At 35.6% G+C, this 25787-nt stretch overlaps 1 protein-coding gene across 1 annotated transcript; it reads left to right on the top strand.

Annotated features, from left to right (window-relative positions):
- Window positions 1-1634: 1634 nt before the first annotated feature.
- Window positions 1635-25787, top strand: LOC306887412 (tumor protein p53-inducible protein 11-like). The gene is made up of 7 exons (XM_079445105.1): window positions 1635-1718; window positions 14290-14458; window positions 19364-19422; window positions 19642-19690; window positions 20352-20442; window positions 22218-22319; window positions 23348-25787. The coding sequence occupies exons 2-7, from the start codon at window positions 14333-14335 to the stop codon at window positions 23479-23481; spliced, it is 561 nt and encodes a 186-aa protein (XP_079301231.1). The 5' UTR covers window positions 1635-1718; window positions 14290-14332; the 3' UTR covers window positions 23482-25787.

Here is a 25787-nt window from a genome sequence, read left to right on the forward strand (position 1 = left end):
AAAAAGTGCTTAAACAGCCATACCATGTGAAGCATTCTCAGTCTAGTCTGCATCTATGCCAATAGTGCATTAACTTTGTTTGTATTAAATAAATCATACCTGAAAATGTCTTCAACCTGAGGGATTGCATTTCCTTTTTTATTACTTAATATATGCATTTATAAATATAAATAAATGTCTGTCCTGAGGTTGGATGCTTCACAGGGCAGAAAATAGATTTGGCAATGAAAAATTTCCAAGTGCTGATCAATCTACAGATTAATTTAGCAAATACAGTCTGCATTGATAAATGGCTTCTGCTGAATCTTAGATTTGTTTTCACGAGAGAGATTAAAGCACCTTTCGTTGTATTACATGAATTGATTGAGTGATTCAGTTAATACCTTCACATTATAATAGATGCTGACAATAAATTACAGATACCAACAGCTGCTTCTGATTTATGCTGAAGAGAGGTTATTCACCAGTTCACACTAAATTGGCTGCCTTATATTCCCATTTCTTGTCTTTAATAATGACGAACATTCTGTCTGGTCAGATGGGCTATTTCTCATTAACTCAGATATTTTGAGTCCAATGTCCAATTACACAAGTGAAAATTCCAATATCATCATATTTTTGTAATGGCTCTTGGGTAAAACAGAGATCATGAGCTAACATGAATCACACTGGCATAAAACAATGGACCAGAAACTCATGTTCTAAAAACCAGCAGGGATACACACAAAATTGAAAATTCTGTCATCATTTAGGGAAAGGGAAGTGGTGTGTGGCGACCCATACTCTGAATTTGTGCTCTGCATTTAACCCATCCAAGTGTACACACAGTAGTGAACATACACCCGGAGTAGTGGGCAGCCAAATACTGCGGCGCCCGGGGAGCAGTTGGGGGTTCGGTGCCTTGCTCAAGGGTTTCACCTCAGTCGTGGTATTGAGGGTGGAAAGAGTGTTGGTTATTCACTCCCCCACCTACGATCCCTGCCGGATCTGAGACTCGAACCCACAACCTTCAGGTTACAAGTCCAACTCTCTATCCATTAGGCCACGACTGCCCCATTTACGCTCCCTAATGTCATTCCCAGTGTTCTGTTTGGAATATGATAAAATAATTTTCATTTTTGAGTGAACTATCCCTTTAGGCTATCATGCTTTTTTATTTATTTTTCTTCCCCAGCAATGACATCGCCTACTATGCAACATTCTAACATTTGTTATTTTTCATACAAGAAATATTGCTCTAAATACTATTTTCTGTATTCAAAATACAGCAAATATACTTGCTATAAGCCTTAATATCCCTGCCCTACTTTTTGCTTATGATCCCACTGGAAAAAAGTGTGCAATGCAGTGCCAAAAAGTGTCTGTGTATGAATATTATTTTTGTTTTACATTCATAGTCTATGTATGAACATAGTGTCATCAATCTCAAAGGCATACTCTGGCACATATTGACTGCTTTATGGGCAAAAGCTGTCAATATGGCACCTTCGAAAACCCTTTCGAGACATGCATGCTGTCTGTAATTTTAGAGTGAAGACGATGCGAATGTTTAGTCAGCTACATTCCTTACGGTAGGTTCCCGCCGCAGCGCGCGAATTCTCTTCTATTCCTTACGGTAAGCGCGTGCGGCTTGTGTTGGTTTTGCGATTGTCACAACTGTAGCACGCGAGCGGCGCACTACATCAAGGTAGCACACAACAGCTTGTCTACGAGAAAAGGTAAAAATGGATAATGATTTCTCTTTCTTATGAAATGCTAGCTGCAATTCTACATTTAAAGTCAAGCATTATCGCTGTTGCTTTTCTTCAAAGAGAGCAAAAGTGTTAATGGGACAATTTTCTTTTTGAAGGAAGGGAGTGTACACAGTTAGTCACCTTCTCTTTGTTTGGTTCGATTAAAGAAACCCTGGAAACAACTTATACGGTTATTAAATGCTTACCATTTAAAGTATTATTCTACTTTAGCTTTAGATAAAAGAGTACAATTGGCTGCCATTGAAAAGTTAGCGAATAAATCAACTGTCTTCCAAACTCGACGTGCTCTCTGTCATAATACACATAAACTGGCTTTGGACAGTTTGTCGATCTCCGACAAACATTTTAATAAAAATAATTGGCTTGTAATAAAATAAATAGAGACTATATGAGTAAAAGCAATGGGTATGGTTTGAAACAATTTTGCAAGCTAAGCTTACAGTACAACATGGACAGATGTCTGTTGAGGACACTTTGAGACGTTTTAAGTGTAGGCTGTCTGTATTTTATTTAATTTCTTACTAAAATTAGTGCATTTTGTCAGATCTGTGTAGGCTACATGCCTAAAGTGCTTTTAAAATTCTCGATATTAACGATAATATAATGTTTTATTGGTTTACTGTCTTTTAATTGTAGTGTTTATACAATTCCAGTCTGGCAACCCTCACTGTGCAGAGCTCTGCATTTTTGAGGTATTTTAAGTTAGAGTATATTTTTTAGTTTGAGTTTGAGATGGACAGTTAGTATATTGAATAACAAAATGTCTGTTAATGTTACCATTGTTTGAAAACTCTTGCTACACTTATTGTGTTGATGTAGAAGTTTTCATTATGCAGTGGATGAAAATCCAGTGTAATATACTGTTACACTTTTATGATAAAACAGAACCGGTGTTAACAGTCTTATATATTTTTCGGAAGCACAGAATCGTATCTTACATACTTTATGCATCAGTGGTTAGGGACAGGGTTTTAGAGGGGAAGCATAACAACTGGCCACAAGATCTCATTTTGCTTGATTTTAAAGTGGTTTGAAATAATGTTTAGTTATGTTTAATTGGACTTTATTTGATCCAAATTCCATCTACACTGCACTGATACAGTTTAAGCTAATGACACTCTCATCTAGACAGGTGTTGGTTTATAACCAAGTTTGATATAGTCACTTTTCAAGATTTTTTTTTTTTTTTTAATATCCACATTGCACGTTTTGCACCTGTAATGTTACATATCATTTAATCAAGATTTACGTAGAGGGGCCGGGCACAAGCTGAGCAAATAACAACATGTTTAATGAATATTTTTTAAACTAACAGAATTATAAATAGGATTTTGAATCAGAAGATGCTGCTGTTCTCATTTGTAAAGGTTAATATCTAATAAATTTTTCACCACAGTGCCATCTGATGGGTTTCAGCACCTAGATACAACTTCAGTTTTTTTTTTATGTCAACGATGCAAAGTCATTGAGAAGAGCAAATAAAATTTTCGCCATATATATAGATGAATTATTGATAAAATATACAGTGTATGTTGGTTGAAACACATTGATTGAAAAAGCCCTACCTGTAGGCTTAAATGGACAAAGTAGAAATGTTTTTTTTCTTTTCAATGCTTTAACTGACTTACAGTAGCTTCTAAATGAAATGGGCACCTAATGTGATGTTCCTCACTATGGACGTACATTACAGGAAACACTCTTAATTGGGTCAGTCCCTTGTGCTCTGTCTGACTTCTTTAACCTGCTTTACATAAATGAATCATTTTCTCCGTTCCTCAGCTCTATGTAGATGTATGGTGTAATGTGTATTTGAGATTTTATTGGAAGACGCTGGACCATATGTTCAGAGAGAGGGATTTTAAATTCTGCGTCCATCTTAATTGACTAGAAGTAAGTAGTTTACATGTTTTTTTTTTTAATATAATGTTTATAAAACAATGGCATGTTTATAATCCATATTATTATTAGATTTTTTTTTTTTCAGAAAATCTGTTTTGTATACTTTTAATATTTTTCTAAATCTAAGAAAAACACAAAATTTCTAAGGTGAAACAAGCAAAATAAGAAGGTGGTACTTCAAGCTTGAGTTGTTCTGTTGGAAAATCTATTTTTTATTGAATGACCACAGAGGTCAGGGGCCAGAGTAATAGTTTTAAATGTTTTATTGCATTAATTTCATTATAATTAATTGCAATTCATTAATGCAATAATTTGCCTGCAGCCATAATTTTTCATGGTCACATGAGTCAATACAATCACGACACTTAAGATGAATGAAATGCTTCCTAAAGCATTTTTAGACATTGTGTCCTTTTGCTGTAGAAAAGCGATTTTGTGAGGCCTTGGACTGAATCACTGAGGAAGATGCATGCTGTGCTTCATGAGGTGAAACATTAACAGCTCTGATTGAGGTAATGGCTCTGTGCTTAGTCAAATGACCGGATCATCAGTAACCCCAGGCGAGAAGGAAACATTGTTCCCATTCAGTGGTAAATTTGTAGGTATAAGGTTAGGTGTGTGAGGTGCTGTGGAATTATTTTACAGTAGAGCAGACACATTTTTGGTTTCACCTGTAGCATGTCAAGACTGGTGCTGGTGAAGTATATATAACTGCTTTTTTGGGCATATTAAACAATATGCATCCAAAGTTACAAATAACAAGTGTCACTTTGTCTTCCTGTTACTGCTAGAATTATATTTTGAAAAATGTTAAAGCCAATGGTTTTAGACTTATCTTCACCATCAAACACCCCACCCATCCTAGCCATGGCATTTAGCAGACTAACACTCCCATCTTTCCACATAAAAGCCCGCATCTGTCTTAATCTATAAATTTGCCTCACAGTTTTGTTTAGTCCTTGGACTTGACGTCATCATCATATGACACTGCATGACCTTTTTTATAAGATCATTTGGCATGACAACACAGAAAATAAGTATAAATAAAAATAGAAAAGCATCCAAGCTTGCTCAGATAATAAACATCTTGTGTATTGAACAAGTTTTAAGCATATGCATTACATCATGTGTTTAAATTTGGTTTGTTATGACCAATATTGTAAAGTAATAGAGACACAGACGGCGGGTCAATTAAGGTTAATGAAAAATTATGGTTTTATGTGATGCTTGGTTTCTAATGTTTTCATTTATTTGGCCAATGTTTACTCTGTTTATTAAAGGATTTTACAGTCTTGACAGAAGAATTGTAGAGGTTTTGGAGGTTAACTTCCTGTTTTGCAGATCATTTTGACTTTGATGTGGCAGATGCCGTGTTTTCCTTCAAAGAGCGCAGTGAAGTACTTCTCATAGTATCGGCTGATCACCTGTTACATATGAGGAAGGGCAATTATTTGATTTACTAAATTCCCCTTCTGATCAATCAAGTATTTATCTTTCTATAAATAGCTTATTGACCCTCCACATGCTCCATTGTCTAAAATATGAAGATTCTTATGGCATGGGAGGTTACATTCCACATTCCATTTAACCATGTGAAATGAGATGCAAAGGGTCTTTTGTGAAGCAAAGTGCTGAATGGCTGTAGCCTTTAAATATAAACCAAATTGATTTTTCCCCACACATGGCCATGGAAAGAACATCCTCAACCCTTTAACTGTCTAACACAGATGACTGCACAGCAGCAAAAAGGGCTTTTCATCCTCCAACCTAATTAGCTTTAGGGGTCTTTGCCAGGAACCTCTTTGGCAAAAGCATTTAAATATTTAGCTGTACTAATTTTTCTTTTTATAACCATAGACTGTCTGAATTTTTCAGATTTGGCTAAATGCTCAGGATTTTTGCAAGTGCACTGAAATGTTATATCTTTCCCCCACAAGAATGTCAGTCAATTAGGATGTTTTAGGATGATTTTACTGAACTTTATTACACTAAACACACTTGTAGAGAGAAAAGGGAATCAGGCTGAACTGTTTACCCAGAATCAATAATAAATGCATTATGATTATTTGCTTGATGACTGTGTGCAAAATCTTTAGTGTATAGGAAATGCAAGGTATGGACATTTACCTACTTTTGGAACTGAATATTTTAACCCAGACATGTTGAAGGATTTGCTTTCTAGTCACCACTGAATAATTGTTAAATAGGCTATAATTTGATACTGATTTGATGCTGTTAAAGTTTGATTGAGAGGCAGGCTTGTAATTTAATGGTTGAATGGTTTCTTTTGTTAACTTGGTGTTCACGTTCAGAGATGGCTTATTACAGCTAAAGGTATCCAGCTAGTGTAAGCAAACAGCTTAGTTTATTATTGCTCTGAGCCATCGAGGAGGAAGAGTGTGGGGGACATCAAATTATTACTGTGAGTGAATCAAATTATTACTGTGATAACTGAAAATTCTGGTTTGGTCAGTTTAGCTTTTTTACAAATATCATGAGACATTATTCAATGTTCTTAGATTTTAATAACATGGGTCATTAATCTCATATCATAGCTGTTGTATTCCTAATAAATTTTGTGCTTCGTGAATGTTGTTAGCTTGGCCCACAATGATATCTTCCACTTTCTTGTCTTGTAGGCAACTTTGTTGATGAGATCTAATTTGGTCATGCTACTTTGTGCTGATTGCTTAAGGTGCAGACACTGACATGCTATTATAGTTTTTGTTAATATTTTGAATTTGATGATTTCATATTTTTTCATTTTATGTTTGAGTAATTCTGTTGTTTTTTTTTTGTAATTGTTATTAGTTTTTTTAATGGATTTTAGTTAATTGAATGTATTTTATATTTTAATATTTCAATTGTATAATTTATACTTTATTTGTTAATGTTTTATTATATATTTTATAATTTTACTATTATATCCCAGTTAATGAAAAACATTTTTATGGTTTTAGTTAATGATAATAGCCTTGATCAATACTCAACTCGTAAAATGTAGCAAACGATTCTTTTATAGAAATACTTGTGTATTTGTTAGAGCTTTTTACATGGAAATATTGAACAAATTCTGCATTTTTACTTGTTTGAACTAACTTGTGCAATGTAGAACCATTACCACATTTTTTTTCTGGTGTAGTAGTTTGAAATATAACCTTATGACAACTGAATGAATTTTGTACGACAGGGTGTCATCCTCTCGCCCTTTGTTTTATTCATCTGGTGGAAAAATTGTAGTGTTTATTGTTTAGAGGCTGTCTATTCCTGCTGATGAATCACCTCATAGGCTGGAATATGAGCATTATGCCAGTTCCGTTTTACATCACCAGGACTGTGCTGCTTGTTCACATTATTTCCACTGAGGTGACTGAGAGCAGCTCCTGCACTCAAACACAGCAGGCAGAGCTTTTCTTCACATGCCAGCTGCCAGAAAGCACAATTCACAGAAATTATTATTTTTGTATCTGAAATTACAGAAAGGTAGCGCTGGATGTTTTAATACACATTAGGTGATAAATAAAAAAATGACAGTGCCAACTTAACTTTGAGCACTGAGTGTGGGACCTCTTTGTGCTCCAGTAATTCGGAATAATGAAAATGCTGTCAGCTTAAAACAGCCCATTTCACTGTCTGCTATTTAACAACTTTATGCTGGAGGTGTTTCTTGTAGACCTCATGCAGCTGCTTTCAGAGGCAGTTCTGAAGATCCAGCGGAAAGCATCATGCGGAGCTCTTCTAATCAATATGACAGGCCTGACAGCTTAAAGCATCAGACTTCGAGGGGCTCTCAGGTTCTCTCAAAAGGTGTTGGTTCTGCTTGCAGCTAATGACTCTTAGCTGAAGGCATTGCATTGTAGTAATGGGGAAAAACTGCTTTCCCTAACAACAGAAATGGAACCTACTTAATATAGCACAGTGAAGCACTGGCTAACACATAGATTACATATTCAACATAGCATCACCTCCATCTCATTGTTTTGTTTCTGTGAGCAATGGATACCTTGTTTTAAGGAACCTTTGGACTCAAGTTTGTGCTTGGGGTGAAATGTTTAATCTGTCAGATCCCAATTCATGTAATATGCATGACTGTAAATCCCACCGATATATGCACTGACCTTTCTTATCTGCTGAGTATGAGAGTGTGTTGTCATTTTGCGAGCCCTGAGATGTAATACACTATTTGACTTTTGCCCAGATTTTTTCCCTGATTTGCAGTCTGGAGAGTCAGTCTGCAGGTTTAGGCAGTTGGAGATGACAGATTTTGACTTACTGTTCTAAAATCCATTCGGATTTTAAGTCATGTTGACATAATTGTTTCAGTAAATGATGAGAGAATTTTTATTTTTTGGGCAATCACTTCCTTTAAAGGGATATTTCAACCAAAATTCTGTCATTAATTACTCACCCTCATGTCATTCCAAACCTGTAAGACCTATTTTAATCTTTGGAACACAAATTAAGATATTTTTTGATGAAATCCGAAAGCCTTCTGACCCTGCATAGAAGCTATGAGAATATTTGTTTGTATAGAATGGACATGAATTAATATTTAGCCACACTATTTAGAGTACAGTGTTGGTGTGCTGTGCAAGAGCGATGTATGTGTAGACAGGTTATCGTGCAGATGGGATCTCAAGTATTCCAAAGAGGTTAGTAATGGAAGCGGGAGAAGCCTTCTTGATAATGGTAGTAAGTTAAGATGCTGCAGATTCTATTGGTCACAGGGGGAAGTGGAAGGTAAGGGCTGAGATGGAGAGTTATTCAGGGATGCCCTGCAGTATCAGCATTTGCTTGCAAAGGCTAGTTCACACTGTCTTAATAAACTTCCAGCAGGTGTTGTTCGATCAGTGTACGCGTTTCTGTTTTTTTGGTGATTTGCACTGAATCTTCAGTTGCTGGTTTTCGGGTCATGGAATGTTTGAACAGTCTGGTGTGATTTTCCATCAAAACCTGACATAATCAGACTTAATTATGAACCGTTGCCATGACAGTGAGGTAAAGCCTCTGCCAACTCTTTAGAAATGAATGTGTGTGGATGTAACTGCTGTAGTAAAATCAGAAAAATGTGTATATGTATTCTGTATGTTCATCTTTTTTTTTTTTCTTGTTGAAGATTTCTGTAGCATCATCTTCAGCATCAAAACACAAGCAATGGAAGTACTGAATTCAGTGCCTATCAGTAATAATTTAATAACTTTCACATTCACTTTATGGACTTCTCTTACATAACATACATTTTTATGAGTGGGTTGGTTCAGAGCTTAAAATACTTTTTATTATTATTTTTTAAAACAGACTACTGTTATAAAATTTGTGATTTGTTAGTTATAAGTTATAAGATTTGCTCTTGCCAAAGCTGCATCTATTTGTTAAAAATACAGTAAAAACATTCATATTATTTCAGTTTAATTTAGTTGCTCACCTTCATCTTTAGGGGGAGGTTTTTGTTCCTGCACCAAATTACCAGGTCAGCCAGCTTCATCCTTCAGGCTGATTCATCATTATTTCAGTTATTCTGCTGCTGTCAGCAAAGTAGGTAATTAAAGAGTTTATTGTGGGTACATTTTAGTGTTTATTGCGCCCTCGTTCACATCACTTCTAAGCAATTATCTTTTCCCAAATGATTTTTACGCCCATATTTTACAAGGAAACAAAATCAAAATACCCGTCATCTTTTAAAATAAATTGAAGAATTGGCATTAAAATAAATTGTCATTTTAAACACGTTGGCAAACACTGGCGTGATTAAGCAACACATTGTAAGCACGCGACTAATCTAGAATGAAAATATTTGGCCTCTGTGAGCTTCTCAAAACTGTCTTTGAACGTAAACACAATGACATAGAGGAAATAAGATCATTAATAACAGCCAACCTCAAATAGCTGATTAATGATTAGAGAGGCATTATCCCTGAATATATTTATGATCATATGAAAGGCACAAAGTTCATACCATTTGTGTTACTAGGCAACTGAAGCAACTTAGCGTTTGCTGTGAAGATAATGATACGAGATTGAAGAACAATTGGATGAGCTGTCATGGATGGCATTCTGTGAATAAAAGGGATGGAGCAGGCAGTTTACGGTTTGCATTTATAATGGCATTGTATTGTATAGCCTGAGGGTTTTTAAATTTTTTCTAATTAGGGTTCTCAGGGTGAAGGGTCTATGTGTCAAAATAACTGCTGTGAAATGAACAGGTGGTGAGACCAGTTTTCATGAGTAGCTGGGCCTGTGATAAACACCTATTCAGAAAAGGATACTGATGAAAGGATGAATATGACAAGTTTATCGCTCATTGTCCTGTCATGTTATTTTTGTATATTAATATGCATCGTGACAGTTAGTGCAATGTATATGAATTTGCATAGTGTCTATACATGTGTTGAGTTGTGACAGTCTTTGGGTGAATTGATTTCTACATTGTAAAAAATAAATTAAGTATAAAAAATGCTGAAAAAAGTCAAAGATTTACTTGATTGTTGTAGTTTTTGGGGGTTTACTTTTATTATTGCTGTTATTGCACCCATGCAGCTTTGCTATTATAGTATATAGGTCTACACTGAAAAATACTTATGATTCAGTCACATTTGCAGTCTTCCCAGCATACACTGGGGCATGAATAATTGATATTAAGCGTATCTCACTGAATTGATATTTTTATGAGAGTTGTTTGACTTTTTGTCACTGTGTTCTATCATTTTGTATTAGCATACTGTCCTGGAACATTGCAGAGTTGTAATTCTTTGTGAAAGACTGTAACAGACTTTTACTTTCACTAGAGCAGTTAAAGTGAAAGTATGAATCCCATAGGCTTAAAGCCAAAAGCCTACTTAACTTTCATTAAGTCAGTGGGATTATATCTCTTTAGAGACGATGTTAATAGCATCTCTATTTAGACTTCATAATTTTGCTTCTTTATTTAAAAAAAAAAAAGCTCTTTAGTACTGGCAGCTGTTGGTTAAATGCCTCAGTAAAGGAAATTTCTTTGTGCTCCATTTTGGCAAGTGGCTGCAGTTTTTCCACTTTCTTTTTTATTAGCTGCCTTTCTCAGTTGTCTAATGGGAATGGGTTGAGTAATGGAATAGAACAAGAGTTTTAACCCTGCAGTTCTCCTTCGGCAACATCAGTTAATCTTTTAGCAGTAAGCAGCATTTAGTGTCTCACAATAAGTTGAGCAGCCTCAGTCTGTGCTTTCTGTTCTCATTAGATCGAGGGCTGAAGAGCTGAGATCAACATGAGGGCAGCTGCTGTCATGAATCAAGCTCTATTCATTAACACCAAACCTAAGCAGTTAGATTAGACAGGCTTTGGGTTGTTCAATAAGCAGTCTGCACAAGATATCAGAGAAACATGTCCTCTTCCCCTCTGTGCTGCAGAAATCTACAGTCTTTGAACTTCTTTGAAAGTGTGTTCTGTATATATCAGGGCTCCAGACAAAAAAAAATCGAGTAAGGAGCCATTGGCTCCTATAAAAGAAAAACTTAGGCGCCAAATTATTTTTTTAGGTGCCACAGAATAAAAGTGGTTTATTTTATTATTATCATTTTATTTTTCCCCCCTATTTTAACATTTCAATCATTTTGTCATGTGTTTATGTCTTATCTTTTCTAGGCTTTATCAGCATTTTAATCCATCTTGTAGATGATCAGGTCGACCGGGGGACTAAGGTTCACTTAAAGTGTGAATTAAATGTCTTTTACAACTTGAAATATACAGTCACAAAGAATTGTTCGTTACACAGAATCTGTACCAATATCATGGACCATAAGCATCACTTGGCAACTGAGTGCAGTGCATCCTATAAATGTTGTCACGTCTTTCACACATTCAGTCTGTTTTTCTTCATTAGTAAAATGCAATTTTATAGGAGGAGTTGAATCATGTACAACAGAATAAGTAAAAATATTAATATGCAACAGCGCATGAATATAGCAAAACGCTCCTCTTTATAGTTATTTTTCTAGCTGACTGATGAGTTTATGGACACTGAGTGGTTATTCTGAGGTAAATGTATTACAATGCAATGTTTACAAGCTTTATACATTTCCTCAGTTTGAAACAATGAGCTTTTACATAAAACATTTCAGTAAGTTGTACTATAGGCTCTCTTATTGCCTACCTTTTGATCATGTTCATTTCATACTATAGTAGTAAATCGAAATATATAATGGGTTCACTTGCTGCTTTAACTGAGGTGCTAAAGAGATCGCGCCTGAGCATTAAGTGCGATACTCTCCGCTCGCGCGATCCGGACGCATACACGGACCGTGTGGACGCGGGGGACTGGTGTTTATATTACCCAAAGTGTGCGCTTGTGGTCCGCATTAAAGAGCACCCAAACCGCATCATTTGAATTTCGTAGCATTTTAAAGCTGATGCTTTGTTTATTAAAAAGTAAGACAGCACAAAGCTTTTTGCGATTACTGGATGGCAAGTGCGCTTCAAATAACAGGAAGTCCATGCATTAACAGAACACAGCATATAGACTAAAATCTCGATAAGAAGATCGACCGGACAAGTGTAAATGCATCTGGTTGTTGAAACCACATATGGTAATTTTACTCCTCCCATAATATTAAAATAATAGACGTGTGAGAGCGTTTTATAGGCTATATGGCATGTTATAGTCAGATATGACAGCGCAATGCAACAAGCATCACCGCGGATGAGTAGCGGAGTATTTCTTCAGCAAGCGACGCGCAAACTGAATGAACCTGAAAGTAAGTCGCAGACGCTCAACACACAATCTTCTTCATTAAAAGTAGCGAGACTAGCCTATCTTTCCAGTGCTGATGCCGCGCGCTCTCTTGATATTGAAATTAGCTGATAATTAATAAAATTATCCATTGCTTTCATTGACGTGAACTCCGTTATATTTGCATATGAAGCGGGAATTGAAGAACGGATTTATATCCGTTTTGCGAAGACACATTTATGTGGCCAAGTGTAAATGGGGAAACGTTTTAACAAATCATATAGATATCCGATCAGAGAAAATGCATGAAGTGACCAGGTGTAAACAGGCCCTTTCAGGTCTCTCTCACTGCGTTCAGCAGACTGTGTGCGGCAGAGACGAGGACTGTTTGAAACTCTTTTCAGTAAAACTTTGATGCGCATCGTCTTATGTAAGTTTAATACGTGAACATAACAAAAGATGTGAGCGCAAAACAATCGGGAAAAAAGTCCTTTCATGCAAATTATATATAGTCGCCAGTGGCGACCTCAGCAAAAACGTAACTCGCAAATTAATATTTTTGGTCGCAAATGCGACCATTTTAGTCGCAGTTTGGAGCCCTGTATATACAGGATAACAATGCATGATACATAATGTATAGTTATTCCCACCTGAAATTAAATTCTTTCATGCTGTTCAAAGCTTATTGACTGTAAAGTGTAATGCATGACAGAGTCATCGCTGCCTAAGTTTTTCTGAAAATAACCCAGCGTTTATGGTCATTTTTTTGGAATATCACATTTTTATGTTTGGTTATACCCTCTCCTATAATTGATACCTACTTTAAAAACATCATAAAGATGTAAAGTAATGATGTTTTTGTGTTGTCTATGCTGATTTTGGAGTTTATTTAAACATGGTAAAATGTGTTAAATAGATTTAATACTTTTATTCAGGGTCCATGAAATTAAGAGTAAAGACATTTATAATGCTAGAAGAGATTTACATTTCAAATGAATGCTTTTTTTTTGCTGCTTTTCTTTGTTCATCATATAATTCTATATTTATAGACACTTTTTTGTAAACAGTTTTTAACATTGATAATAAAAATGTTTTTGAGCATCATATCAGCATATTATAGTGATTTCTAAAGAATAATGTGACACTGAAACTGAAGTAATAGCTGCTGAAAAGTTAGCTTTCCCATCACAGGAATATTTTACATTTCGAAATATATTCAAATATATTAAACAGATATTTTAAATTGTAAAAATAATTTTACAGTTTTACAGAATCGAATGATCGAATGAATGCAGCCTTTTTGAATATTAGAAACTTTTTTGTTGTATTTTTGTCTTTTATTTAGATAGGTCAGTGTAGTGAGTGACAGGAAGCAGTGTGGAAGAGAGAAAGGGGGTGAGATCAGGAAAGGTCCACAAGCTGGGATTCGAACTCGGGACGCCTGCAGTGCAACAGCGTTATATATTGACGTGCTGCCCACAGGGCTATTGGCTCTGACTAAAAACGTATTTTTAAAAACATTTTACCAACCCCAAAATTTTGAACAGTATAGTGTATATTACAAACATGCAAGAGACATAGGTAATATGTAGAATTTTGTGAATGAAGGGCATTGTAAGGGAAATCTGTGGAGATCTACACACACGCACTCATTCCTCGTGTCTGGTTATAACCTTGGTTATTTTGCAGTCTTTTAAAATGTTTTTAGTATATCCGTATTCAGTTAACACCGTTTCCTCTGGATCTTTGTGTGTGCGTCTGTGTGGGAAGATGTGGGCTTGTTTCAATAGGTCACACTGCAATGTTTATATATTTTTCTTGTTTCGTTTACCCTGCATATTACTTGTTGTGTTTAATGTTTTTCTCTGTTACTGGAATACTAGGAAAAAACAGTTCTGAGAAAGTGCTCCTGCTGATGTAGTATCGTTTCCTCAGTCCCTCTGACAGCTCATTGAAGTGCCTGCTTTCCTTTGCTGCCATGGCTTCCACACCTCCACCTCTCATGAAGAAGCACAGTCAGACTGACCTTGTGAGTCGCCTCAAGTCCCGCAAGGTCCTGGGTGTCGGCGGGGAGGATGATGACGGAGAGGTGCACAGGTCCAAGGTAACTTTCCACTTGCCTGCATCAGTCTTCATCTTTGACCTCAATAGCAGCTATTATTAAAGAAAGCATTTTTATTCATATCCAGTATAACAGTATAGTGCAAGAAAAATTTAAATATAAAAAAATGTTATATGTAAATCTTTATGTAGTGTATTTTATCATTCATATAATTTCTTCATTCAGCAGTAACATCATTTATTAATTTGCTTATTTAATAACTATATTTTAAATGTTTTGTGCATTATTAAAATATAAAATATTTAATATATTTTAGTATTATATAAAATTAAAAATTATATACATGTATGTATATGTATGTATATATATGTATATGTATATGTATGTATATATATATATATATATATATATATATATATATATATATATATATATATATATATATATATATATATATATATATATATATACACACACACATACATATATACACACACACATATATATATATATATATATATATATATATATATATATATATATATATATATATATATATATATATATATATATATATATATATATATATATACATATACATACATGGAGCTTTATATACTCATGGAGCTTCTGAGGTGTCATGGTAACCAGGGGCCTGGTGTCGTTCACAGACATCTTGGCACCCAGTATGTTTATTGGGTGAGGGGTCTGTGATTATTTGTTAATCTAATGACTGTCTGATTGGTCCAAATGCTAGACCTGTTTTTCTGAGCATCACATTTAGAAGCTGTTGTTTATTTTTCATATATTTCTGTTGAAAGCAATTTATAAATGATAGAATACATTCCATACTGAGCTATTTTCCTTCATGGGAGGTGGGGTTACTTCACATGAACCACACATTTATTGTGCATTAGGGACACACCTGCTATGGGAGAGGTGGCTGACTAGATGAGTTGTGGCGCAGTGTGGCACGCACCTCGGCTGTAGGACACTAATTGGCCCCTTCACACTCATCCTGAAGCCAGCGTGCAGTCACGTTACACCACCATGAATAACCCACAATGAGAGCTTATTGGCACAACTGCCTGCCTCATGCTCAGTGCTATTAAAACTCATGGAGCTTTGAGGTAGACCACATGAAACATGGGCGCCACTCAGACATGGTCGCCCTCTCCGCCCTTGCACTGTGCATCAAACTCTGGGTAGGGTCACAGAGAAAGATCAAAGACAACATCCATTAAGGGGCAGTCGCCCATCACCCTCTGTTTCCACAGAGATGGCTCAGATAGCACTATTGGCTGGAGGTATGCATAAATGCAATTCCTACTGAGCTTCTATAATAAAGGAATAGTTCATCCCAACATGAAGTTTGTTTCTTCATCTGAACAGACTGAAGAAATTGATCACCAATGCATCCTCTGCAGTGAATGGGTACCGCCACAATGGGATTCAAACAGCTGATAAAAACATCCACATGTAATCCACTTAACGTCTTGTGACTTGAAAATCTGTGTTGATTAGAAGCAAATCCATCAAGATTTTTTTACTTTAAACTGGTGCTTCTGGCCAAAATACCAGTCCATAATTCATAATAACACTTCCACCAGTGAAACATCATTGTCCTGTCACATCAAAATCAACCACCATATTTGTTTACAACTATTTACAATCTGTTTTGCTTCTAAACTGTGCTTTGTCTGTGCATATTGTTCTTCTGATTCAGGTGAGACTACCTTTTCACTGGAGAAAGCAATATTATGGAGTACTCATTTGAAATTAAATGATAACAATGGACACATTTGAAATTAAAAACATCTTAATGATGATTTTGTTTATTACAAACATGCAGCTTTTCGCTTCGCAAGACGTTAATTGGTGGACTGGAGACGTGAGGATTACTTGTGTATTATTGTGATGTTTTTATCAGCTGTTTGGACTCTCATTCTGATGGCACCCATTCACAGCAGAGGATCCACTGGTGAGCAAGTGATGTAATGCTTAATTTCTCCAAATCTGTTCAGATGAGGGAACAAACTCCTCTACATCTTGAATGGCCTCAGGGTGAGTACATTTTCAGCAAATGTTCCACCAATTAACATGATAATGTGGGCCATGATGTATTTGAAGCACTCTGTTTAATTTCCCCATTAGCTTGTCACTAAAAGAAGCTATCAGCCCAGTTGTTGCGATACTGCGATCAGACGAACGTATTGTCTAGCTTCCGCCTTTACAGGTCTTATGAGAAAACGGAGTACTCCCTGTTCCCAGCAGTTGTCGAGATGTGTTAACCCCCCCCAGAAACAACCAGAGCGAGGTGTTGATTGAGTGATGGTCCCTATAGCACATGACATGCTCTTCTTTCTCAGTGCGACATGCTTTCTGAACACTTTATCTCTGCAATCACTTTTCTCCTGAGAATAATCAATGGTGCACCGTATTAGCTGCTGCTGTTTACTGGGTAAATACGGCAGCATTTGTTCATCAAGTCACAATGAAATGCTTTGGCAATATCAGTTGAAAAAATGTTCCAAGTCTAGATATTACAATAAGCTAAACCTGTAGAACTAAATATTAACAAGACAAAAACGGCTGATATCAGCTTGTCTATGACATCTGCTTTACTGTAAGCCATTACTATTTCTGTGCTCCTGAGAGGATAAAACAGTTGCTGTGACACACATGCAAACACACCTGAAGAGAAACACTGCACAGAAACACTCCTTTTTTTCTTAAAGGGGACTACCACAACAAAGAAAATGTATTAGGATTAAACAAAGTGCAACTATTACATGAATGCCACATGCTAGCACCAATCATTATTGTGTTTTGAAGGCCACAGCAATCACTTTACCAAATTATCTTCCACTCACCTTCCATAGCTTTCTTGCTTCCCCTATAAAATGACCTTTAGCCAGGATTTCAGCACCACAGCTTCTCATCAGAAACGGATCGGGTGTTCATCAACACTAAATTACCCATGCTGCGGAGGCTTTTAGTGGAGTGTGGAGGAGTAGGGAGATGGATAAAGCCCTCTCTTTTAGGGTGGGAGAAGAAAGAGAAAGCCTGCATGTTTAATGGCCATTAGGGCATGTTGATTTTTTTTTTTTTAGCCCTGGAAGCCACATACATTTATTTTGAGCTAGAAATGGAAAGGAGCAAGGTAACATCATTGTGATAATTTCTTATAGAGCACATTGAAGTAAAGATGATGTCTATTTATGCGCTTCAAAAATATGTAAAATGTACATTGCTACTGTATAGGTTCCTGCTGATTTCCTTAAGCACTTTTGACCCTTCTCTAAGCCTGCAACTAATGGTTCTCTTTCATCATCTCGTGTTCAAGATCCCATAGGTGGGTCTCTACACTTGATGTTTCAGAGAAGCAGGGCTACGACAGTAACCTATTGTTACTATTGCTTGGTCTGACATGGTTTTTTGTTAGAGTTTTTATGCAGACAAAGAAAGAATTAATTGAGTGAATTATTTCTGGGATTATTCAAGAACATCTAGAACAACTGTCAATTTAAATATAAAATGAAAGGGTTTTCAGTATGCTTTCAGGTTTCATTATTTGGTATAAAGAACTAACACTAGACGAGCAAGTTTGAAAGAATACATGGCAGATGGCAATAGTTAATGTTAAATCTAAAGGGGTTGTTCACCCAAAAATTAAAATTCTGTCATTACTTACTCACCCTCATGTCGTTCCAAACCCATAAGACCTTTGTTCATCTTCGGAACACAAATTAAGATATTTTTGATGAAATCCAACAGCATTCTGACCATGCGTAGACATCTTATGTGTTCTGAAGATGAACGAAGGTCTTGTGGGTTTGAAACGATGTGAGGGTGTGTAATTAATGACAGAATTTTCATTTTTGAGTGAACTATCACTTTAAGGCCGGGTTTAGTGAAAGGTTCATTGACCTTCTTATCTCAACCACCTGTTTATGTTTACACACAAAATGTACACTACCTTTCAAAAGTTTAAGGTCAGTGTATATATATATTTTTAAAGAAATTAACACTTTTATTCAAAAAGGATGCAAATAATAAAGACATTTAGGATGTTATAAAAGATTTCTATTTCAAATAAATGTTGTTCTTTTAAACTTTTGAAGAATCCTGAAAAAAAAAATCAAAAGAATCATGGTTTCCATAATCATACGCAAAACTGTTTTCAAAATTGATAAAAAAAAAGAAATTTTGAGCCCTAAATCAACAAAATTCAGCTTTGTCATCCAAAGAATATATTACATTTTAAAATATATTAAAACAAAAAAGTTATTTCTCAGTATTATTGAATTTACCTTCCTTTAAATCTTATTTTAAAGCTTTCATAATGTTTTCATAATCATGTTAGATGGACATTGTTTACTCGTATGCTCTTTTAAACAGAGCATTTTCTTGCAATATTCCATGTCACTTATGGAATCGTGAGAGTTAGGCTACCCAAAGAAAGCATTATATTGTACCACCTTCAACATTCTTATCTGTCTCTGTCTGATTCTGTGTGAAGGAGTTGTGCTCCCCTGTGGCCCACAGCCTGGATTGCGAACACAAAGCCATCATTGTGAAACCACCCAGCCTGCTGTCAAAATAGACCTATTAAATCAAAGCAAAACTCAAACTTTCCTATCAGACCCTTCAGATTCTACACCAAAGTTTCCAATTTCACAAAATAAAACTTTCTATAAAACTAAAAAATAAAACATGGTCCATTCAGTCTTGGCAGGCTTGTGCTATCAGCAAATCTGATAATCCTACTTTTGTGAGTCAGGCTTGTTTTCCTATATTTGACATTTTTCTACCATGGGCCTGTATTTTTTCATGCCACCTTGGTCTGTTTATAGAAAGATTGTAATGTTTGTCAAAGTCATTAATGTGTCTTAGATGTGGCTTATAGTGTTACATGCTAATTTTGACATTTCTCTCATTTTGCAGATCAGTCAGATGTTGGGTAATGAGATGAAGTTTGCTGTGCGTGAGCCCATTGGTCTCCGGTAAGACTTTAGAAACGATCATTCTCTTCATATCAGAGCACAGACTTGGCTTGTCTCTGTCTTTGCATATGACATCAGACACCCTACTAATTTAATTGCTCCAGTGTTCTGTGCAGTTTTGTGTTTTGCCAATCCTCAAGGGTTTTGATTGTTGTTCATTTGTGTCTTATTAGAGGCCAGCTGGTTTGATGTGTTGTGTCTTTCCTTGTCTCATTGCAGGCTCTGGCTCCTCATCTCTGCAGTGCTGTTCACATCCACATCCTTAATGGTGAGCAGTTTACTCAAAATGTGTAAAAGTTCATGCTCCAAAATGAAATAATGCTCATTGTGTTTTATTTAATCATTTACACTACTGTCTAGCTTGAGGGTAATTTAAAAAAAAAGAAATTAATACTTTTATTCAGCAAGGATGCGTTATTTTGATCAAAAAATGACAGTAAAGCCAATGATAATGTTACAAAAAATAATTACGGTCTATTATTTAAAGAATCCTTACAAAAATTAATGGTTTCAATAAAAATTTTAAGCAGCACTGGTTTGAACACTGATAATATAAGGAATTTTACTTTAGCACCAAACCAGCATAATATAATGATTTCTTAAGGAACATGTGACATTATACATTTTAAATACTATATATTAAAATAAAGGTTATTTTAAACAGTAATACATTTTCACATTATTAGTTTTTATTGTATTTTTGATCAAATAAATGCAGCCTTGTTGAGCATAAGCAAATAGTTAAAACTCCTTTTAAAATTGTTTAAAAAAATATTACCAACCCCCAACTTGCTTTTCACTTTTTAATTTAGAATTGACCTTTCTTGTTTTTCTGTCATCTTAAAGGAATTTTTTGCAAATATTAATACCTCTCCCTAGAGTTCCTTTAACATTACATTCATTATGTGACCTTCTTCTCTTTGTTGTAGGCCTTGGCTTTTCCCAGCCAGCTCTACGAGATAATATTTGAGATCACCACCTCGAGGATCTCCATCAGACTCTACGGAGGAGCCCTTCTGTGTATGTTCAGCTTTATGTGATAAGGTTTGGAGGGAGAAAGTTTAAAACTGCAAGGGATGATAATGACAACAAAGTGGCCTGTTCTGACTTGCACATAGGGCTGTGCAATTAATCAAATTCGATTATCATACACATCTTGTCAGTAAAGCCGGTTTCATGATTAGTAGTAAATCACGATATTGCCTAGCTTGTCACTGAACTACGGCTCTGTGTAGAAAATGCCGCTCCATCTGAAAGCAGTTGATGGTGATTTACTACTAATCATGAAACTGGCTTTACTGACGAGATGTGTATGATAATCGAATTCGATTAATTGCACAGCCCTACTTACACATACACTACATTGCCACAAAAATGAAGGAACCCTTTACATATAGTGAATTTCACAGTTTACACATGTAAAGAGTGAACAAGTCTATAATGAGATAAATTATTAAAATAAATAATAATAATAGGACAACAAAAAAAAGTATGGCATTTGTAAAAGCATTGAAGATATCGTTCAAATAAAATGCATGTGTATGTACTGGACCCTTTGTAAAACGGGCCACGTTAACCCCCATTATTTTGGAAAGGAATGATTAAATGCGCATTTCTCCATCTCCGTCTATACACTTTGGCTTTTTCAACTCCATCTCAATTTATGCACAGCAAATGCATAATGTAAACACATTTGTGCAGGTCTCTCTCCCACTCACAGGAAATATTCATGACTAGATGAGCTTTTCTCTGCCAGATTAGTGTATGATTTCAAATGATATGAATATTTTACGCCTCTGTTTTAAAAATGGATGAGTCTGTATAATTCCATTTAGCCACATATAGGGCAGGGCTTTCAGAGTGCTGGGCAGTGCTACTGTATTGGGACTAGTAATGACCCCCTGCTGGTCCCAGGATGCTTCACAATAACAGCACATGCCTGGCTCACCCCGTGCTTGAGCTTACAGTCAGCAGTAGAAGGTCTTGTATTATAAAAGATTGCATGGGTGGCTTATGGGTGTGTGAAAGAGACTGTTTTGTGGAAATAAAATCCCTTCCCTTCCTATGCTCTTATTTCATTATGAACAGCAGCCTATTTGTCTTTTCTCCATAATAACGTAACGCAGACTCTAATTCAGCATAAAGAAGTTTTCTCTCCCCAATTTGTTTAGATTCCAGCCTTAACCAGTGGGGGATATAGAATATTATGCTAACGTGATTACATACATTATCTGTCCGAGTGCTCATGAGTATGATTCTGCAGCACTGCCCTGGAAGCTTTGCTGTATGTACACATGATATTAGTATGCAAATTTCAGAAGGGCTGTATTTTGCAGTCTAGACCCCTAACTGAGCTCCAGTGGTCTTTATACAGTATGACACCTGGTTTAGCTCACAAACAATTCATACCCCAGTGGCGATGCAAGGTGTGAGTGTTCTTCTGTCAGATCAATGGCCAGTTCGATGGTGGGAATTACTCAAGCAAGACTGGAAAAATAGTGCTGGCAGATGGCACTTGGCAGGGTTGAAGAAACAGCTACTCTCCGTGTTATCTGTATCCGCAGTGTGGGAGGAGATCAGAAGGACTCTCTGCGCTTTTTCCCCGAACGAACCCACAGCAGCATTGGTCCTCTGATCTTGGGCCAGATTTCAAGCTTTTTAATTCTGAGCCTAAGTGTTTGGGTGTTTTTGAGGAGATTCTGCATTATATTTATTAGATAAGGCCCCCTTTAATGTTTCTACCTGACTCAGGATGATCACAGAATTGACTCTGAGTGTTTTGCTTTTCTCAACAGGTATCTCATTAATTCTGTGGAATGGCTTGTACACAGCAGAAAAGGTCATCATTCAATGGACGCTACTTACAGAAGCATGTTACTTCGGGGTACAATTTCTAGGTGAGGCAGGGTTTTTTTTCCCTGAGAACAGTGGGCAGACAGTGCTGAGGGATGTGAGAATGGAAACTGACATTTAATCTTTATTCTACCCGTAATTAAGGGACATTTAAACTTGAGGAAAATTGAGGGCTTAATAGTAAGTTGTTGTTTTTTTACATGGTTTATTTTTAACCTATTTATTTTTATGTATTTTTATATTTGTCAGTTTTTTTCCATATTTTTTATTTATTTTGAAGTGCTATGTTTTATGATTACTGGGTGATAGCTATACATTTATAAACTTTCTGGAAAACAGTGCAAAGTATTATAATTGTAACCCATTCTCAAGATACTTCCAAGTCTATGGCAAGTCAGTAAAACCTGATGAAATCTGCCTTGAAACTCTCTTGCACTGCCCCTGAACCATTGGGCCATCCTTATTGTTGAGCCCTGGTGAGCAGAGAACGTCTGGAATACTCATCGTTCTTAAGGCTGTACTGCCCTCTTATGGCAACAAGCTCTCTTTAAAATCCATTCCAAGCACAAGCTTCAAAGGATTAGAGACAAAATGAAGCCAATAAACTCCTAAAATAAATGTTGAAGAAAGTAATTACACTTACTGTATTTAGGACTGTCACATAATAAAAGCCTAGTTCTAAAGTTTCTGCATCTACTAGAACTTTACCATTTATATTTTATTTTATTACATATTTACTTAGTTGTTTTTAACATATTATATATTTTTTTGTTTGCTTTAAGATTAATTTATGTATTTATTTTATTTTTTGTTATAGTTTTATTTTTAAGTCCAATCCGGCCTGTCCCTTACGACATTTGTTTATTGCTACATCTTGTATTTCCAAAAGAGGGCAGCATGTTGTTGCCTTTCACTGTACATATTTGCGAGTTAAATAGGTTTGTGAGTTGCGTGTTGTAGCTATGCTGCATGGAAATCTTTCGTCTATTGCTAAATGTCTGTACATTATATGCTTCAGACTACTACTTTGTCTGGCTTTACAAATTAGTCTCTGTACTAATTTTTTTTCCAGTGACATCCATTACCCTCTTGGAGATGGGCACACTGTCCAACGGAGCAATCGTTCTTCTTCTCAGTGAAACCTTCTTCCTCTTTGTCACTTTGAGTTACTATCATCACCTCGGCCGGCGTGCAAAAAAGATCTGAGGGAGGCCAGCTATTTGTTAGATGAGTAGATTGGCAGCACAGAATGCTTTGAATACAGTAGCACCACTGCCTGGACCAAATGAATTTACACTTGACTGAAAATCAACTTCTGTTTGTGGGGAATTTCCATTTTATGTAAGTGCGATATTTGGGTATTTACTCTCTTTAGACACAGAGGGCCACAGATCATGACTATTGTTTTTGTTACATTAAGTTAAGTTCACTACAGTGGATATAATTATTTGACAGCTCACTTTTTTATAAAGGCATTTTCTGAAAATGTATTGTATGGAGGGTATATTTATGGCACATTTATAAATGTCAGAGAATCCCAAATATGTCATATTATTTTGGGAAGATGCCCACAATTCATGTCATATTAAGTAAGAGTTTAGTGAACTTCCTCGATGTGGTGTGTTATTCTATGGCAAGAATGTCATTTTATAATGGTACTGGTTTTATTCGCCGGGCACAATAGACACTGCATGACACAATGTACAACAATTAATACAAGACAAAGGGTAAAACAAGGAATAGCATATGTACAAAATTAATAAATGCATACAAATTTGAATCTAATATCACAGAAATGCAATTGTTACATTTACTTGTAACATTTCTAATAGATTTATTTCATTAATTTTATTACCTCTGTAATTCAGGTAAATTGCAGTTAAAATTGAATGTATTTGCAAAGTGAAGACTTTGCAAATACATTCCTTTTGAATTTAGGTTCCCAACAGTGCATTTTGTGATATGGTAAGAATAATGGATGTAGTATTAAATGGTATTTAACGTGTGTATTCCAGAAAGTACCTTATTAACTGTGTAGTTGTAAATGTATTACTGTCAAATGCAGCTCTGTCGCTTCAAAGAAAGAAATTCTACCCCTATCAATTCAGATGTAACTTTTTTTTTTTTTTTTTTTTTTTTTTTTTTTTACTGCTTTACATACCTAATTTAGCACAACAGTTACTGAAGTAAATAGTGCAATTATAAACGTGATACAACTCCCCTTTATGACATAAAAATGACAGAGAATAGGGTGATTTATTATTTCTTTCTCTGTTTTCATGACATTCAAGCCGCATGCTAATAATGCTTTTACTCTTGCAAATTTATCTGTGTATTAAAGGGACAGTTCGCCCAAAAGTGCAAGTGCAACAACATTTATTTTTATTTTGGTTCAAAACTTCTATGGAACAAAAAAGGAGTATCATAATAGTGGTTCATACAACTGAATTCATAAGATGGTTTCTTTGTGTCTCCTCATTGATGGTGATTTTCTGTTTTGGGTGAACTATTATTTAAAAAACTACCATTATGCACAACAATCATAAATTTTAGAAGTGTATGCAGTAAGATATGCTTTATGCCTTTAGTGATCTTTGCATGAAGTCAACAATGCAGATCGACAGTAGCGCTAAAATGTAGCACTTTTATAAGTATAAAATGTAAGATTATATCAGTAAAAGATATAATCAGTGAACAATACTTCTGTTCACGTTCCACAGTGTTTATTAAAAATTGTTAGCATGTTGAACTTTTATTCACCTTTGATTGTCACTATGATGTAGCCATAAGCGAATGTTGCATTTCTTTTATCATACTACCAACATCTTGCCCAACATCAGCAAGAGTTAATTGTGAATAATAGTATAAATGATTACTCTATAATTAGATCTAGCAGGTGTTATTCCTAATAGTATATGCTTCCATCACTGAACTGTCATTTGAGATGTGGACAGTCACACTGCCTTTCCATAAATCTCAGATACTGCTTCCAGTGAAACACAAATGGCTTTATTCCAAAGGGAAATCAGAGGATCATATGAATATGTGCTTTGGAAAGGGCAAGTTAGACAGTATTTCAGACAGAGGAGGTGTGTGATGAACCCATTTCAGAATTCTGTATTAACTGCAGTACTTCAAAACCAAACTGATGTTTGTTTATTTATACTGTACATCTCTCTTGAGTTTAGTAGTAGTTAATTAGCAAAACAGTGGACCACGATTGAACTATCGATCAAAGCACAGTTTATGATTATATGTATGCTAGACTCAGTATCTTTTAGGTCACTTTTTGCTTTGTAAATATTTGAATGATTCAGGAATGTGCAACACTTAAACATCTGTAAATTTGCAGCTTCCTTAATTTGGTTTTGAGAAAGATGATTGCAATGTAAGTTTTTAGAATATTTGTTCAAGTTTTTGGATCTTTTGTGTTTTCATGTATGACAAGTATGTATCTACTTTTTGTAGAGAAACAGTGAATGTGCTTAATAAATCTAAAGTTTTTCAAATGG

The sequence above is a fragment of the Barbus barbus genome (genome assembly GCF_936440315.1).
Source record: "Barbus barbus genome assembly, chromosome: 2".
In the NCBI taxonomy this organism is placed as follows: domain Eukaryota; kingdom Metazoa; phylum Chordata; class Actinopteri; order Cypriniformes; family Cyprinidae; genus Barbus; species Barbus barbus.

Excerpts from the sequence above, each read along its gene's own strand:
- LOC306887412 (XM_079445105.1), top strand. The coding sequence starts at position 14,333 with ATGGCTTCCACACCTCCACCTCTCATGAAGAAGCACAGTCAGACTGAC. Across the intron at positions 14,459-19,363 it reads GAGAGGTGCACAGGTCCAAG|ATCAGTCAGATGTTGGGTAA; the intron begins GTAACTTTCCAC and ends CTCATTTTGCAG. Across the intron at positions 22,320-23,347 it reads CTTCGGGGTACAATTTCTAG|TGACATCCATTACCCTCTTG; the intron begins GTGAGGCAGGGT and ends TTTTTTTTCCAG.